At 32.3% G+C, this 18709-nt stretch overlaps 2 protein-coding genes across 2 annotated transcripts; both read left to right on the top strand.

Moving 5' to 3' along the window:
- Positions 1-556: 556 nt before the first annotated feature.
- On the top strand, positions 557-2134 carry LOC129945541 (mitochondrial amidoxime reducing component 2-like). Its single transcript, XM_056055350.1, has 4 exons — positions 557-683; positions 766-1358; positions 1422-1702; positions 1936-2134. Exons 1-4 carry the CDS (start codon positions 671-673, stop codon positions 2051-2053), a joined length of 1005 nt encoding a protein of 334 aa, XP_055911325.1. The 5' UTR covers positions 557-670; the 3' UTR covers positions 2054-2134.
- Positions 2135-9143: 7009 nt separating this feature from the next.
- LOC129945764 (mitochondrial amidoxime reducing component 2-like) lies at positions 9144-11019 on the top strand. The gene is made up of 4 exons (XM_056055677.1): positions 9144-9472; positions 9860-10455; positions 10519-10802; positions 10871-11019. The coding sequence occupies exons 1-4, from the start codon at positions 9466-9468 to the stop codon at positions 10989-10991; spliced, it is 1008 nt and encodes a 335-aa protein (XP_055911652.1). The 5' UTR covers positions 9144-9465; the 3' UTR covers positions 10992-11019.
- Positions 11020-18709: the final 7690 nt, after the last annotated feature.

Below are 18709 nucleotides of genomic sequence, written 5' to 3'. Positions count from 1 at the left end.
ACCAGATATTAAAATAATTTTTAAATCCAGAATAGCTTTGCATTTAATTTAATTGTTTTTAAATCTTCGTAACTATTTTAATATCCACCAAATTTGTTCCTTTTTTACAATTATGAATTTGAAATATTTTAAGTTATAATTTAACTACAAAAAAATAGGTAATTAAAGTTTGAAAGAAAAAAATAAGAAAATGAAGACCAAGCTTTAAAAAAAAAATCGTTTTAAGTCAATGAAAAATTAAATTTTTAAATGTCCATGTCTGTATAAGTAGTCAAGGGTTGGCAACCCTTAAAATTAAAAATTGACAGATAAACATCGTGTCAATATTTTTGTAAACAAATAAAAACAGGGACTCAAAAATTTAGTTCGGTCTCATACTATTAATCATAGTTATTGTCAAACTTTTTTAACAATAGGTAATTATTTCTTATATTTAATCATTGAAAAAAGTTATTATTTAAGTTCACAAACTTAAGTAATATATATAAAAACTTTGTCAATGAACTGCATATTTTAATATAGTAAATAATTATTAAGCTCATTTTAAAACTTGTTCCTCATAAACGTCTTACACTTAATTTTGTTTACTTCTCTTAGAGGTCTTCCGTAACAATTCTATCGACTATAAATTCAGTCTCTAATCAGCAACGACACGAGCGAAACACACCTAATGGCAAGTATAAGTATGTGCATAATATTCAGGTCTTAAAATAGCTTTATCTCAAGTAAGATAATATTTCAATTGAATTCTAATATTTTGTTTAGATTCTCTACAAACTAGACTATTGGGGGCTGTGGGACTTGGACTTTGTACATCAATTCTGTCTTATCTGTATTACAAGTACAAGTATGCTAAAAATGAAGTACTACCAACCATATGGAAACAAGTTGGTACTCTCGACGAAGTGCATTTCTATCCGATTAAGTCGTGTGCTGCTATTGAGTTAGATGAAGCTTTTTGTGAGAATCTTGGAATTCAAGTTGGTGATGAGATCAAAGACAGAGCTTTAATGGTAATTGAGAAGAATGGAAATTTGATAACAGCTCGGGGCTATCCAAAGATGCTTCTAATAGTTTCGAAAATTGTTGGCCCTTCAAAAATGATTATAACTGCACCTGGAATGAAGGATTTGCACTTTGATTATTCCAAACTCGTGGATATCGATAACTTTAAAAAAGCAGAAATTTTCGGTCACTCTGCTAGGGTCAAAGACTGCGGAGAAGAGTGCAATACTTGGTTTTCCACATATATTTTGGGACAGCCCGAAGGTCTTCTTTTGGTCTATTATCCTTATGTTGATCCAACTAGGCCAGTTGCTGGAGTTTTTCAAAATGGAATTTTTTCCAAATTGGACACGGTATAAGATTTTTTTAAATTTTTTAGTCAAATTAGTTTTAAGTTGTTTTTTTTGTTGTCATAGGGAACTTTCCAAGATGTTTCCAGCTACCATCTCATAAATAATGCCTCCATAAAAGATCTTAATTCCCGTCTGACAAACGAGATCTTTGCAAGACAATTTAGATCAAATTTTTATATCAATACTGAGTCAGCTTTTGGTGAAGATAATTGGCAATGGATTCGAATTGGCAATGAAGCTGTATTTCGAAATATTGCCCCTTGTTATAGATGCATCCTGCCGAATATCAATCCATTTACTGCTCAAAGGGATTCTGATGGTCAACCTCTCAGAACTTTAAAGGAGTAAGTGAAATGTCGCCCAGTTTCTACCTAAGCCTCACATCAAAAAAATATTCGAACTCGAGTTTTTGATAATAATCAATAGTTAAAGTTGAGAGTTCTTCTTCGAATTAGAATAATTTTTGAAACGCAGTTAAATTTTGTAAATACGTGGTTCAAGTTGAAATAGGACGATATTTGAAATTATTTAAATTAAGGTTATATCGGTTTTGTAAATGTGTTTTAAATTATAACAGGTATCGCATGAAGCCCAATTCACCTCTAAAATCCCCAGTTATGGGTATTCAAATGGGCTTAAGATCTGTTGGGAGAGTGAAGAAAGGAGATGCTGTTTTTATTGAAGGTGCCATATGAAAAAAAGACTGGATACGGTTTAAGAATATATTTAAACATTTGTTTTAAAAATAAACTGTCTTATAATTTATACAAAGCAAATACGAGTATGTTTTTCATTGTATGAGCAGAAGGGAATATGATAAGAAAACAACATTTAGGACCGAAATGAATTCAAAAACAAAATAATTGTAAAATACAACGTACATAACAGACGACATTCAATGCTTAAAAATGTTATTAAAAATATAAATTTAATGTAACAGTTTTAATCTGTTGCCGAAATTGTATTTTATCTTATCTGTATTTGTATATGCCTCTAAATTTTGATATAAGGCTATGACAAAGGCATTGAAAAGTCTTGCCTTTCAAAATTCTTTGCACAGTTAAGTTTATTGCTGATTTGTCGTTCGGTATCAAAATATTTCAACATTTTATTTTTTGGGTTTGCAATGTTTGATCTTATTGCTTCAAAATTATCAATGGAATGATAAAATGAAATCAATTTTGCAAACTGCTATAACGGCATATTTATACATACTTTTATATACATTTTTTTAAATCCAAATTTGCAATGTTTATAAATCAATCAATCGATAGCTGATTTTAAATTTTACTTTGAATCTCTTGTAGAACACTTGTTTTTGAAACATGGAACCAGTAACCTTATTTTCAATAAATTCCCATGGAGACTTGAGAGTTATTGGGCAGGTTCAGGCAACATAAAGAATTTTATTTGCAGTCAAATTCATTCTTTGAACATACATTTTGCCGAAATCAACTACACTATATCATATGGGATTAAAGTCTGGGGATTGGGGAGAATGAGGCAATTGCGATTTAACTTAAATTTTTAAAGCACTGGCTTTCAAATTCGCCAAATTTTTGTTTATCCATTGTTTTTTCTATAAAAACTAAATTCCTACACCATTGGACCACATAGCTCACCAGACCATAACATTTCCGCCTCCATGTTTCAGCGTTGATTGTAATTTCTTCAATCTAATGCTGTGTTTGGTTTCGTCCACTCAACCGACCCAAAGACATTAAACTTCCTCTCGTCAGGGAATAACACATTCTTCCAAAAATCATCTGGTTTCGAAACGTATGCATTCCCATAGTTAAAGCGTTTTGAAACGTTTGCTTTTGAAATATAGGTTTTTTTTACCGTGCGATCATTATATCCCTTTAAATGCAGAAAGTTCCGAACAGTTTGAGGGTTAAACGATATTCCATCATTTGCTTGAATGTCAGCAGCTATTTTAGGAGTACTAAACTTGGGGTCAGCCTTTAGCATTCGCTCAATTTTTTAATCCATATGAGCGTCTAGTATTTTTTTCGACCTTTTCCTTGGGCCTCTTCAAAGCTGTTATTTTTCAAATAATTTTTAATAAATATTGAACTGTAGACCGTGATCTACCAACAGTTGACGATATCCCAACATAACTTTTTCCGTCAATTCTTAGTTTAAAAATCAGTTTTCTTACTTCAAAAGGTACTTTTTTATCAGAAGCCTCCATTTAAAAAAATAAATATCAATACACAACAGCCTAGATCTATCAATATCATTACAGTACACAATTTACATTTCAAAAGAACACTCTTCAAGCAAGCTACAAGTCCATCACGATTTGTATTTTTTTGTAAAGAAATATTAGTTACTTCTTTTCAAAATGACAGGGACCCATTTACAGAATGTATTAAATGAAGTTCTGCAGAAAATAAATCAATCACAGAGTAATAAAGTTCAGTTGAATAAAATAACATGATCAACTGTCATTTTGATAGAAGTAGACTTGACTTAATAGTCAGGAAGATTTTTCTTGACTAGCTTTCCAGGCAACTTTCCATTAAAGTTGCCTTAATTGGAAGTTCATTTTTTGCCTAACTTTCAAGTCTCTTGTGTCATCTGAACCTGCCCATTGTAATCGGTCCGATTTATCGAGTTGAAATTTTTGACGTTTCTCGGCGTTTCAAGGTTCCTAGATTTTATATATGTCGGTAGATTGGGGATACCTTTGTCGTCAGCTATATCTCAAGAACTAGGAGAAATTTCGACTTCAAATAGTGGCTGGTTGAAACAACATAATATCTTAGCATCCAACAACGCTTTTGACTTCAATTAAATTTTGTATTATATAATTTATCACCAAACTAGAATAATTTTGAAAACAAAAAAATTAATGGTTTTTGTTTTAAATCAAAAAACATTTCCAGAATTGTTTTGCTTTAAACGCCAACTTGGTCGTTTCTAAACTAATGGTGCAGATATAGGTTTTCGAATGTGCTCTTTTCATTGCTGTCATCAGAATTTTTCTATCGCTTACCATTGCTAAAATACTAAGCGTGAACTTTGTCATATATCATCATTTTCAAGGTTTTTTTATGTTCTTTTTTCGTATACGCCAATATTTTGGATATACGATAAAATGTCCATACATGTTTCCGTTATTTTTTGCTAAACTTTGTTTTGTCGTACGTGTATGCAAAATGTTTTTCTTAATACTTTGTCAATAAGTGAAAGAAGAAATTACTATTTTTTGATCAACTGGACGAAAATGGTTGCCCTTCGAAAACAAACAGGAAACAAATGTTAAGAAAGTGACTTATCCAGAAAGTATTAATGAGGTCCACGATCATATATCAAGTTTTCCAACCATTGATTCCCATTATTGTGGAAATAACATTCATCAAATGTGTACGGAAATCTCGGAAAACCCTGTAAAGGAACATATTTACAGAAGAGAATTCAATCACAAGTTCAACAATTTCTTTTAGAGACCAACAAAAGACCAGTACGACCGTTGTTATGGTTTTTAAAGATAAACTAAATCCAACACTGGAGGAAACCAAAGTTCTTGAACAGCACAAAAATGAAAATGCAGCAATGAAAGGAGAGAGGGACCTTGATAGACAAAACATTTATCCAAAACACAAAAGAGTGTGTTTTGATTTACAAAGTGTTTTTTGTCTTCCGAAAGGAAATGCCTCATCTTTTTTTTACAAGAGAAAACTTTGTTTTCAACGTGACTGCTCCTCTTTTGCTGCCACAAAACCCAAACTAACATATTGTGCTATTTGGAATAAAGGGTAAAATGGTCGTTCTGAAAATTATATCGCAGGATCGATGTTTAAAATATTGAATCAAATTATTTCTGATAATCCTTTCATTGAAATAATTACTCTTTGGAGTGACTCATGCTTTCTCCAAAACAAGAATAAAGTGATGTCAACAGCTTTAATGATTTTAATTAACAAATTAACATCAGTAAAATATATAATTCAAAAATTTTCGGAACCTGGTCATTCACCAATTCAAGAAGTAGATTGCGTTCTAGTTCCATTGATAACAATCTCAAAAAAATTGAAATATTTAGCCAGCTTTTACTTTTGAGGCTCTTAAAATTCTGGAATTCCAAAATGTTAAACTGAAAATCATGCAAATGCAGGCCAAAGATTTCATGGCATTTTTCTTTTAGGCTGGTCGGCTGAATTTTTCTTTTGTGCTATTCAATAATAAAAATTTTGAAATTTTGTATACATGAAGTTTTTACACTACATTTTAAAACAAGCGGTTTGGAGCTTGTCTTTGTAGACGCTAACATTTTTTTAAAAGGGGCACTAAATATGTATTTCCAACCCCAAAGAACTCGTTTTTAGTACAACCTCAAGTCTAAACATCAAACAATCATTGCTGAAAGAAAAAATCTTAGTCTTTTACCTTTTTATGCCGATGATTGATAACGATTCATACTTCTTGTGAATTAATTGAATTTGGTGACGTATGCGTTAAACTGATACTAGTTAAAAATTGTTGTAACTTTATTTAGAACTATAATTAATAGGAGCTTCTATAAAGTTAAGGGCTTAACACAACAAAAAATATTTGTTTTAATTTTTCGGCATCGCATATTTTTTGTGAAAATGTTAAGGCCATATCTCTCCAAATGGAAGAAGTCTAATAATATAAAACCGACTGCTCGAAAGCTTTATCTATATCTTTAAGTACGTTTTTGTGCAATGAGATTTTTTAATTTTACTGACATTTTAAACCAAAGAGAAATCATTAACTGGTGATCCTGAGAAAATAAAAAGATCTTGATCCAAGAAATACAACTTTCATGCAGCTATATCTTTTTTCCTTATGTGTTACTTTCACAACAATTTCTGTCCCTTTTCTCACAACTACAGTTCACACTACCTTACCATTTGAAACAAAAACTAGCTGTTGACCCGTCACGATGAAAACCATTTATAAGTTTCTCAAAGTCATAACAGCCCCTTAACAATCCAAAAATAAAGTGCACGACAGAATCGTACGAACTTGCTCATGTAGGCAAAGAGTCTGTTAAAAAATATTTCTTGTATTAAAGATTTCAAAATGGCATTTCATTTCCCAAAAAAGGTTAATTTTTTAAAATTTTAATTTGAAAATCGTAAGAGCGTTTTTTTTTTATATTTAATTTGTTTATGTATTAGTTCAGTCAATGAACGAAAAAAATTGCCTTCACCTCAAAAAAATCCAACAGTTTTGAAACTTGGCACACTTACTAAGGGATGTCTGGTGATGACCCAAAAAAAAAGTCCCCAAGAATCAAACGTGAGCTCTAGCGGCAGTTAAGAGAAACATGGTGTTTGTTTAATTTTTTCACGTTTACCTCAAAAGCCATTTGTCGTATCAAAAAAATTTCGTTCCACAATATTAAAGCTCATTATATTAAAAAAAAAAAAAAAAAACTTGTATGACTTTGTTTGTATCTGTTATACTTTATAAAATAACTCTAGCGGCAGTGAAGAGAAACATACGTTTTTTTCGGTTTTTCGGGTTTATCTTGAAAACTATTTGTCGCATCAAAAAATAATCTTCTACAAAATTAAAGCTCATTAGTTTTTAGTTTGTAAAATAACTCTATAGTCATGTATGTGATGATTTTTTCAAACACGTTGACAACGATAGTGTACCTTAAACCCTAAAAACATTTCCGGAAACTCTTATAATAAAAAAAACGAAGATAGAAAATAGGAATAGGGCATAGCATTATATCATTTGTACGTCATTTGTATGTCTCCTATACTAAGCAACCTTGCCTTATTTATATACAGAAAGCTTGGTTCTAAGAAGTTGGTGAACCTTATATCAAGCTTAGGGCTTTATTCTTCGTGCTATGAAGCTCAGTTGTTGGAGATATATTGCCACACACAACCAAATTCCAGCGGTTCATTTAACCAATTTGAGTTCAATAATGCGGACTTTAATGTCAAAATGTTAGATGGAATAAGAAACCGACACACGAAGTCAAAATCTGAAAAAAGCTAAATCAACTGGAAACATTTCAGAAAACAGATGGCGGGTTAAAAAATTCAGTTTTTGAGAATTTGAATGCGTGTTCCGAAAAAATGTTACAGCCAAAACCATATGACACTCTTTGGTTGGCATCAAAGTTTATTGGCATTTTCAATGTTCCAGGATGGAAAGGCTACATGCACGTAAAAACAGCATTCCTTTTCCGTCCATAAACTTTTCACCGTCCGAATATAATACTGCATTCTGTGATGACACCAGATGAATTTAAAAACTTTGTGCAAGAGGGTTACTTTACTATGAGAAGAACCGACCGATTTTGGACTGGGGTGTGGTCGGACCAGACGATTGAACAAACTTTAATGCTTGGAATAAAGGGTATGGGTGGCTTGACACCAAGGCGTGGAATCACTGATAGTGTACTTAGCAAATGGGTTCTAGGGCTGACTGGTACTCATGAAATTTTCTTATCACTGGAAGAATTCACTGGCGTTTTTTTTTCTACTATAGTCAGCAACATGAAGAATTTGGGGAAGGACGTAAAATTAAGGATAATGCAGACATTGCAAAGATGTAAAATTGGTTCCAAAGTTATCGTTCATTTCCAGTTACATAAATGAAATCATGTCAATAGCGAGTGGCATCGTTGGAGATGTTAAAGTAACTTGCTTAAATGGCTATTCTTGCAATAAGGCAATAAGACATGTAGTGGGACGCATGTAAATGCCTATAGAGTTATTTTACAAACTAAAAGAGTACAAAAAAATGAATATCATATTTCTTTTGAAAATTTAATAAGCCTTAAATTTTGTAGAAGATTATTTTTTGATGCGACAAATAGTTTTCAAGATAAACCCGAATAACGGAAAAAAACGTATAATTCTCTTCACTGCCGCTAGAGTTATTTTATAAACTATAACAGACGAACAAAATCATGGAAGCTTTTTTTTATAAAATTTAATGAGCTTTAATTTTGTGGAAACAAATTTTTTTATACGACAAATAGCTTTCGAGATAAACGTGAAAAACTGCAACAGACACCATGTTTTTCTTAACTGCCACTAGAGCTCACGTGCGTCGTCACCAGACATCCCTTAGTAAATTTGCCAAGTTTCAAAAACTGTTGGATTTGTTTGAGGGAGATACCCTAGTATTGATACTTTCATATTTAAGAAGTTATAGAAATATTTAAACCATGTATTGCTGGAAAACAATTATCTAAGATAAACAGAAACTGCCACTGTTAAGCTTTTAAAGTTAGTCATATGTAAATAAGGAAAATATGGATTAGCATTATTTAATTTAAATAAAAGTCACATTTTATTTAGTTACCATCGCAAAATTTGTGATTGGTTATTTCAAAAATTCAATTTATTTTAAGTGTGTGACAAACCCCCCAACCCTGACTTGAAGTTTGGATCCGCCCCTGGTTATAATTGGAACATTAACTTATAATATAAATTACATGCGATTCCTATCGTGCATTCAAATCTGTTAATTTGAGCTCATTTCTAAAATTGTAACGACACTCCGGTCTTTTAAGTGAATTCAAATATTTATACCATCTGATAGATACTTTACTGACTATATTAATAAAAGCTAAACATTCCTATTGAAGTCCAATGTCCAATTGTTCTTAATTTATTATTCCAATCATAATCATAGCAATGGTGGTTGTGATGTGATAAATGCTTTTTAGTTTCTCAATTTGTTCCATAATCAAAAATAGTACACAGTCCATTTATTTCAATAAATGAATGATATGGTATAGAACGTTCATTCCCAACATTCTTTCTTTCTACAAAAATGTTTTGTTTATTTACTGCATTATTTCATTGACAACTGTCATTAAACAAGTGCCAATAATTATTCTACTCTTACTTGTTGATTTACTTAAATATGCTTTTTTAAAGTCGTTCTATTTTCACTGGATTATCAACAACCACTCCGACCTTGAACTTGTCTCATCGCATAGAACAATGTTCAAAATATTTCTTTGATTATTAAAAATAAAAGCATTCTAGGCTTTTATTATTATTATTATCATAATTGTTGTGTTTTGTTTAATAATATTTAAATTATTCAGTCTTTTTGTTTATTATCAGTAACAGCCGGGGGTGAATTTAACAAAATGTCAAGTAAGTACATACTTAGTGTATTATCTTGGAAACACTCCAAGAGGAATTTCGCCATTATAAATGATTAATTGTTAATAAAATAATTTAAACAATTGATCATTATAAGATGAATTTTAATATAAATAAGTAATTGTGTTCTCTTGAGACTCGAAGGAAAGGCTTCATTTCTTTTAAAGATCACGAATAAGTCTTGGAAAAACTTGATATTTCACTGATTTTAATATTTTTATTTTAAAAGTATTTTTTTTGTATTGAACAAAAAATAATTACTAGTTAAATTACTATTTTTTTATTTTCAAATAAAATTAAGTGTAATTTATAATTGTATAATTTTTCAACTCACTAAATTCTCAAAATCTCTTCAATACTTTTGTTTAATTCTTGCAGATTCTTCTCATTCAAAAGTAATGGCAACTATCGGCGTTGGTGTCGGTATGACAGTTTTATCCGGCCTCTCATTCCTCTACTATAAATATACCAAGAAGGAAGTAATTCCCACTAAATGGAGACAAGTTGGAGAACTTGACGAACTCTATATGTATCCCATAAAATCTTGTGGGGCAGTTGAGTTGGACGAAGCTGTTTGTGAAAATCTAGGAATTCGCAAAGGAGATATCAAAGACAGATCTTTGATGATCATTGAAAAAAGTGGACAAGTTATAACTGCTCGAACTTACCCAAAGATGTTTCAAATTTCCCCAAAAATTGTCGGTCATTCAAAACTGATTTTCTCTGCGCCTGGAATGAAAGATCTACATTTTGACTTTCATGCTCTGGGTGATAATTCAAGGGGGGATGTGGAGGCTCTTATTTATGGATACACTGCCACGGTGTTAGATTGTGGTGAGATTTATCATAAATGGCTTTCGGAGTATATTTTGGGAGAATCAGAAGGTTTGCGATTGGTTTATTATCCATACTCATTTCCAACAAGGCCAATTGATAAGGACTATTCAGAGGGTGTCTTTACCAAACAGGATACTGTAAGATCATTTACACACCTCTTAAAACTTCTTTAAATAAATCTCTTATTTTAACAATTTTAGGGTACATTCCAAGACATATCGAGTTATCATTTGATCAATAACAATTCTGTTGAGGAATTGAATACACGTTTAAAGGAACCAGTTCCATTCACACAATTTAGGGCGAATTTCAATATTAAAACCACCGGACAACCTTATGAGGAAGATAATTGGCAATGGATTCGAATTGGAAATGATTCAATATTTCGAAATATTGGACCATGTTACAGATGCATTTTGCCAAATATCAATCCTTATACAGCTACTCGTCATTCCGAAGCAGAACCATTGAAAACTTTAAAAACGTAAGATTATATTTTAATTGTTTTTGGAATACTTTGGTATTGAAGTGCTTCTTTTATTTTTTTTCAAGGTATCGTGTTATTCCTGGTGCTAAATCTAAGTCCCCTGGCATAGGTATCCAAATGGGACTGAGAGCTCAAGGACTTGTTAGGAAAGGCGACTGTATTTTTGTAGAAGACTTATCGAATTAATTGTTTTTTTTTTTGTTAAAAGAGTTGTAAACATTTCAAACAGTTAAAGTAATATTATAAGTATTAAATTCATGTAACAACATAAAAGAGTAATCCTTGTCTATATTTCTTGAATTTTTACTTCCCATAGGAAGTTATTGAAATGGGTCCGATTTGTCAAACTGAAAATTTTGATATTTCTCGACGATATTTCAAAGTCCCTAGAGTCGTAATAAAGGACTTTTAGAAAGATTTCTGTGCGTGCGTGTGTACGTACGTTCGTACGTCCGTAAGTCCTTCCGTCTGTACGTTCGCAAAGTTCGTTGTCCATAGCTCAAGAACCAAAAGCGATATCAATTCAATTCAAATAATATTTGTTATACAGATAAAAAGGCAGACAGATGCAGAAAGGCCTCTCGAGAAAATTGTGTGGGTGGTTTTTTTTTACCATCGCTATAAAAAAAAGAGGCTGGGATGCGACCCACACTGATAACTTCCCATCCCGTCTGTCGATTTTTCTTGCTTCAAAGTTTGTCTATATATACTCGTACCAATTTTTACCAAATTTGCGTACTATTTTTTGTAGATTTTGTTTTAATGAAAAAACGGACTGTTGGATTTATATATACAAATTACTGAATATTGAAAACAATATTTTCTGTAAAATAAATAAGTTTCAAGCCAATATTTTTAAGTTTTGAAAAGCTATTTGAGTCGAAAATCAATTTTTACCAACTTTTATACATTTTTTTATGTTTTTAATTTTTGTAAGAAAACTGTAAATTCGATATTTCTTAAATTTTGTCCTAATGTTGAAAACAATATTTCTTATAAGTAAAAAATAATTAGAAGCTATTATCTCAAAGTTTTGAAAAGATATTTGAGTCGAAAATCAATTTTTACCAACTTTTATTCATTTTTTTTAGGTTTTTATTTTTTGTAAGAAAACTGTCAATTCGATTTTTCTCAAAATTTTTCAAAATGTTGAAAACAATATTCCTTATAAGATAAAATAAGTTTGAATCCTAAATTTTAAGATTTTGAAAAGATATTTGAATCGATATTCAATTTTTACCGACTTTGAGTAATGTTTTTTTTAGATTTTTATTTTTTATAAAAAATCTGTCAATTAGATTTTTCTCAAAATTTTATCAGATATCAAAAACATTATTATTCGTTGCACAAAATTGTTTTGGAGGTGAAATCATATTTCAGTCGTAAAATTTTGGAGGTGACAAATTTTTTTTTTTCAGTTTTATTGATTTATAAAAAAAACTGTTATGTTGATTTTTTTCAAAAAATATACTTGTTTGGTATTACGTTACAATCTATTATATAAAATTTAATTCAAGTCTCTAGCGTTTTTGGTTCGTAAGATATTTAGGGTTAACCAAAATTTTCACCATTTTTTCAAACTGCTATAGTAAAAAAACCACCCACGCAATATTCTTGAGAGCCCTTTCTGCATCCTTCTGCCTTATTATCTGTATAACAAAATTTATTTGAAGTCGATATCTCTTCTGGTTCTTGAGCTATGGACAACGAAAAAAACGTCGCGAACGTACGGACGTACGGACGTACGGACGTACAAACGTACGTACACACGCACGCACAGACATCTTTCTAAAAATCTTTTATTTCGACTCTAGGGACCTTGAAACGTCGAGAAATGTCAAAATTTTCAATTTGACAAATCGGACCCATTACAATTTTTTTTTTTTTTTTTTATAATAAGCGCACACTCAAGCGGATATATTACCCTTATTATGTAGACACAGTGTGAGCACTAGGAAAGGGAGAGAGGGGTTGAAAGGAGATGTCGGTGCACATTGGTTTTGAATTCCTGAATATTGCAATAGCTGGGAAAGACAGAGTGTGATAAGGCATTCCACATTCGCATAGTACGGCTAAAGAACGAATCTCTTTATTTGACAATACGACCGAAGATGGGCTCGAGGGTATATTGATGAGCATTCCTAGAAGCGCGAGTATTACGGTTGAACTGTTTAAGGGGAGGAATGCAGCTGGCTATTTCTCTAGAGCATAAACCATTAAAATAACGGTAAAACAGGGTGAGACAAGAAACATTTCGACGATGTTCAAGTGACGTAAATGATCTTATGATGGTAATATCACCAATCAATCTAAATGCTCTACGTTCAATACTATCCAAGAGGCTTAAGTAAGTTGTAGGAGCAACGGCCCAGATATGGGAGTTATACTCAAGCTTTGGACGTATATAAGTCTTGTAAATAACAGCCAGATCAGAGGGGGAGAAAAACTTCTTGCATCGCCTTAGAAAACCCAAACATCTTGCGGCATTTTTGGCGACATCTCGTATGTGATCGTTCCACAAAAGGTGGTTGGTGATACACATACCAAGAATATCCAGATGTTCAGTTTCCTCGATGCAAGTGCCATTAATGAATAATGGCAGGGGGGTATATTTCGCTTTAACGATACAAGACAGCATTGCGTTTTCGAAGCATTAAATTCCACTCGGTTTCTTATTCCCCATTGTACAATGCTGTTTACATAGGAATTTAATGAGCTTATAATATTTTGTCGTTGCAGTTCCACATCCGAAGAAGAGGGGTGTGAATCTGAAAACGAATATGAAAAGCTAAGAGTACTATCGTCAGCGAAACAATGTATTGGATTAGATGTTGCAGACAGGAGATCATTAATAAAAATGAGAAAGAGTGTTGGAGATAGAACAGAGCCCTGGGGCACACCAGCATTTATTTTGTGGTTTTCAGACTTGAATCCATCCAATACAACTTGTATTGAACGATTCGAAAGGTAATTACTAATCCAATGAAGGAGGGATTCGTGCAAACCGAAAGCACGCATTTTCGATAAGAGAGCCTGATGCCAAACCCTATCAAATGCTTTTGAAATATCTAGTGCAATAATCTTACTTTCTCCAAAGCTATGTAAAGATTTGTTCCACTGTTCGGTGAGATGAACCATGAGATCACCAGTGGACCTATTGCTACGAAAGCCATACTGTCGGTCATTAAGAAGCTTCCGTTCTTCAAGATATTTCTTGAGCTGATAATTAATCAGCGTTTCCATGACCTTGGAAAGAAGGGACGTAAGTGCAATCGGTCGATAGTTAGACGGTAAGGAAGATTCGCCTTTTTTGGGAATAGGCTGGACAAATGCGGTTTTCCATCCGCTCGGAACGAGACCTGAGGAGTAGGACAGATGAAAAAGCTTACGCAGTGGTTTTGCCAGCGATGAAGAACACCTCTTCAGAACAATAGCGGGGATACCATCCGGACCAGCAGATTTGTGTATGTTAAGATCTTTTAGGACCCTCGCTACGGTACGAGTGCGAAAAAAGATTTGCCCCATAGAATCATTAACTCGCTCAAGTACAGGCGGAGTCATAACACTCACTGGCAGAGTTGAATTGGCGGTGAACTGCCTAGCAAAGAGATTTGCTTTCTCTAAGGAGCTAACAAATGGAGTGTCATTCACAACGAGCGTAGGAACCGAGGAAGAGGAAGAATTCCTCATATTTTTTACAAATGACCAAAAATTTTTACTGCCTTTGGGACTTCCTATGGGAAGTTATAAAGGTGAACATATTGGTTAAGCCTTAATATCTTACGAACCAAAAACGCTAGAGACTTGGATTAAATTTTATATAATATACTGGAACGTGATCTCAAAGAAGTAATTTTTTTTGAAAAAAAATCTATCAAACGTTTTTTTTATAAATCAAAAAAACTGAAAAAAATTGTCGCCTCCAAAATTTAACGACTAAAATATGATTTCATCTCCAAAACAATTTTGAGCAACGGAGAATAATGTTTTTGAAATCTGATAAAATTTTGAGAAAATCGAATTGATAGTTTTTTTTATAAAAAATAAAAATCTAAAAAAATTAATAAAAGTTGTTAAAAAATGATTATAAACTCAAATATCTTTTTAAAATTTTGAGATATTGGCTTGATCTTACTTTTATCTTTCACAAGATATTGTTGTCAACATTCAGTAAAATTTTGAAAAAACTCGAATTCACAGTTTTTTTACAAAAACTTAGAAACCGAAAAAAAAAATTACATAAGCTGGTAAAAATTGATTTTCGACTCAAATATCTTTTCAAAAATTTGAGAAATATAGGCTTTAATTTACTTTTATCTTTCAAAAAATATTGTTGTCAGCATTGAAAAAGACTTTGAACAAAATCGAATTGATATTTTTGTACAAAAAATAAAACTCTAAAAAAAACAATACTAAAACTTGGTAAAAATTTACTTTCGACTCAAATAGCTTTTCAAAATTTTTTTTACAGAAAATATTGTTTTCGATATTCAGTAATTTTCATATAAAAATCCAACAGTCCGTTTTTTCCTAAAATATAAAATCTACAAAAAATAGTACGCAAATTTGGTTAAAATTGTTACGAGTACATACAGACAAACTTTTAAGCAAGACAAATAGACAGACGGGATGAAAAGTCATCAGTGTGGGTCGCATCCCAGCCCCTTTTTTGTTATTAATTTTTAGCCGAAAATGTTCATCTTATTTTGTACAAGATTGCAATAACGGTTTATTTCATTGATTCCTCCGGTTTGACTTTGCTTGTTAAATTCTATGATCGTTTTTCAGTTTTCCACAATTTACTTATTCCAGAAATTTGAACTTTAAATGTTTCCTACCAATAATTACACTGACTTTTTTAACCCACAACAATAACATGTTGAAGGTTCCAATACCTTTTCGAAATGAGTAATTTAAAGCTCAACTTCCTCGGCACAGCCTCATCTGAATGCAAAAGTAGTCGTTCATTTTCTTGATACTTTTTTCAGAAAGTTATGTAACAATACTTCTATCCAATTTCTGCAAACATTCCTGCCCCCCCCCCCCCCTTACTATTATTTCTACCTCCGTTTCTGATATGTTGAACTCACTGAATGATGCCTTTTCTATTGGCCCTGGTGGAATCTCTGCAATCTTTCTCAAAAAATCTCTAAAATATTTTGTAAACCCCTTACTAAAATCTTCATTTTTGCACGCTCTCTTTAAAACAAATATTTAATATTCCTTATTTCCAAAAAGAGTTTTAAGAATGATATCTCAAAACTATCTGCCTTATCCAAACTCTTTGAAAGTATCATTTAGGATTCTCTTCACTACCATTGCAATTCTGTAATTTCCTCCATTTCAGCACTTCTTATGGTTAAACACGACTAATCTTGCCTAAAACACTTCTTGTTCTTTAAAAAAAGCCAGTAAGTTGGTGATATAATATATGATCTTAGTACGACCTTTGGCACGATCAAGTAGCAAATTAGCAATTCAAAACTAAAAGCTCTTGATTTTGCAACATTGCTTGTCGATTAGATTTAATCTTCACCGTACATATTGAGTTGTTTTTAGAATCGAGCCAATCTCTGTGTCCTCAGGGGTTCCTCAGGGTAGCTATTTAGGTCCTATCCTATTTATACTTGTCATTAACGACATGATTAACATTATTTTTTTTTCTAATTTCTCCATCTATGCTGACGCAATGGGAGATAGTTTGTTTGCTTTTTCGTAGGAATTCCCTTTAATTTAAAACTAATCGCATTGCGTCAATGGATATGAACCCCATTATATTATAAATTATTTATTTTTTGTATATCAAAACAACATTTGTATTTACTTTCTTAAACTTTGTTACTAAAAGTACTACTTTTAACCGAAAATATAATATGAATAGGAAATTCAGCCTTTTCCAAAAGCGCAGCACAAGTTCATCAACTTTTGACCAACTGACGATCCAGGGGTGTCATATGAGCTATAAAGCTTATACAGTTAAGTTGTATAAATAAAGATTTCTATCTATAGATGATTTATTAGTAATTTAACGACATTCACCAAAAAGTGGTTTGCTGTCAAAAACAACTCAAATTTTGATTTTCGTTAAATTTAGAACTTGAAAAAAACATTAGTCATGCTTTAAATTATTATCATGAAAATTGTTTCTAATAAAAGCAGCAAATATTCAGGTTCTTAAGAAGAAATATTGAATAATTCATTCAAGGAACGATGAAAACAAGCAAACAAATCGACATCAATTTTTGGCTCTCGTCGAGCTTATGAAAAAAAAGGGGCATTGCATCGGGAGCAATCGTCGGCCCTTAATATCGGGCTAAAACAAATGAACTGTGGGACAATATTTCAAAAGTTTTAAATAGCCTAGGACCCCCTTGAAAAAATGTTGAAAGCTGGATACACACATTGTGCAACATAGCACATACATATACAATGCGGGCAGCCTTCTCCGGACGATAATGCAACTGTCTAGATTGCAAAAGGCATCTAAACCTTCCCTTCAGCAGGCCAAAACATCGTTCAATTACGTTTCAACACTTGGAGTGAACTGTGTTGAAATTCGCTTCACGACTTCCACTTGCAGCTGCCCTGTACGGTGTCATCATCCATGGCTCTAAGGCATAACCAGCGTCACCTAAATCACACAAAAATTTTACGTTTGACAATATTGAGTTTCAGTTCATTTGTTACCGAGAATCTTGCTGCTATCCCCATGTCTAAATTGTTCTTCCATAAAGGCTCTCTCTTTACTCATTGACCACACAACAGAGTCATGAGAACTTCCCCCGTAACTGGGATTAACGCAAGTTATCCTCATTTAGTGGTCACAAATATACTCGCCACCATTACATTTAAGCTATGATATCCCGTACACCCGTAATCTTGAGGATTCCTGGGATTCCTCAAATTCCTCACTTTCAGAATAAATATACACCATAATTGGTTCCATTTTTTAATTTTAATATTGTTTATTAAATAAATCACCGCAAATTTCACAAATTCAATCAAAACAAAACAACATTTGTTGAAAGCTGTCAAACCAAAAGTGTCAAATCACTGGAATATAGAGAGAAAAAGTCAAACCAAAGTGTCAAATCACTGGAATATAGGAAGAACTACTTTCGCTTCGCCGCGAGTTCGTTAATAAGGAAATACGAAGCGAGTCGAATTTGAAAGGTCGAATTGAAAACGATCCGCCGCGAACTTCATAATCAGGCCCATGATTCCGTCCGTCTGTCTGTCTTGCCTGGCTTCTACAGTCCAAACAATTGTGTTGATTGAAATTAAGGTTTTCAGCCGATTAACGCAAGGCTTTTTTTTTTTATTTTATTAATACGAAAATAACAGCAGTCTCCATACAAATTTGTTGGTTAAAACATGTGATTTTTCTTAAACTTTCTCTTAATTTTGTGTTTCTTAATTTAGCTCTTTTCTACAAGAAAAATATATTTTGGTATTGCTCCAGAAGAGTACCCCTCAAAAACCTTTATTTTGTTTTTCTAAAAAACTAATGGACCGATTTCAATAATCTTCTCTTTCTGTGCAAGCTCTTTTGATGATCAAATCGATGATGATTTTTTATGATCAAAAATGTGTTTTTTTTTATTTTTAAAAAGATATTAATTTTGTTCACAAAACTCGATATCTCTGAAAGGGATCAACATTTGCTGACGAATCTTAAATGTACATATAAGCTCTTTATTTAGTGCTTAATAAATAAATAAATTGGGTGGCGCAACAGTCCGTTGTGAACCAGGGCCTAGTGACTTACAACTCTCAACCATTCCTGTGTGCGAGTAATGTTGTCAGGAATGGAGGGGACCTACAGTTTATATGCCCAATCCGAACGGCTAATTTGAGAAATCACTTTTTCATGACAAGAATTACTCTTGAAGGATTTGTCAATT

The sequence above is a fragment of the Eupeodes corollae genome, chromosome 2 (assembly GCF_945859685.1).
Source record: "Eupeodes corollae chromosome 2, idEupCoro1.1, whole genome shotgun sequence".
Classification (NCBI taxonomy): domain Eukaryota; kingdom Metazoa; phylum Arthropoda; class Insecta; order Diptera; family Syrphidae; genus Eupeodes; species Eupeodes corollae.
This window is presented reverse-complemented; position numbering and strand designations above follow the sequence as displayed.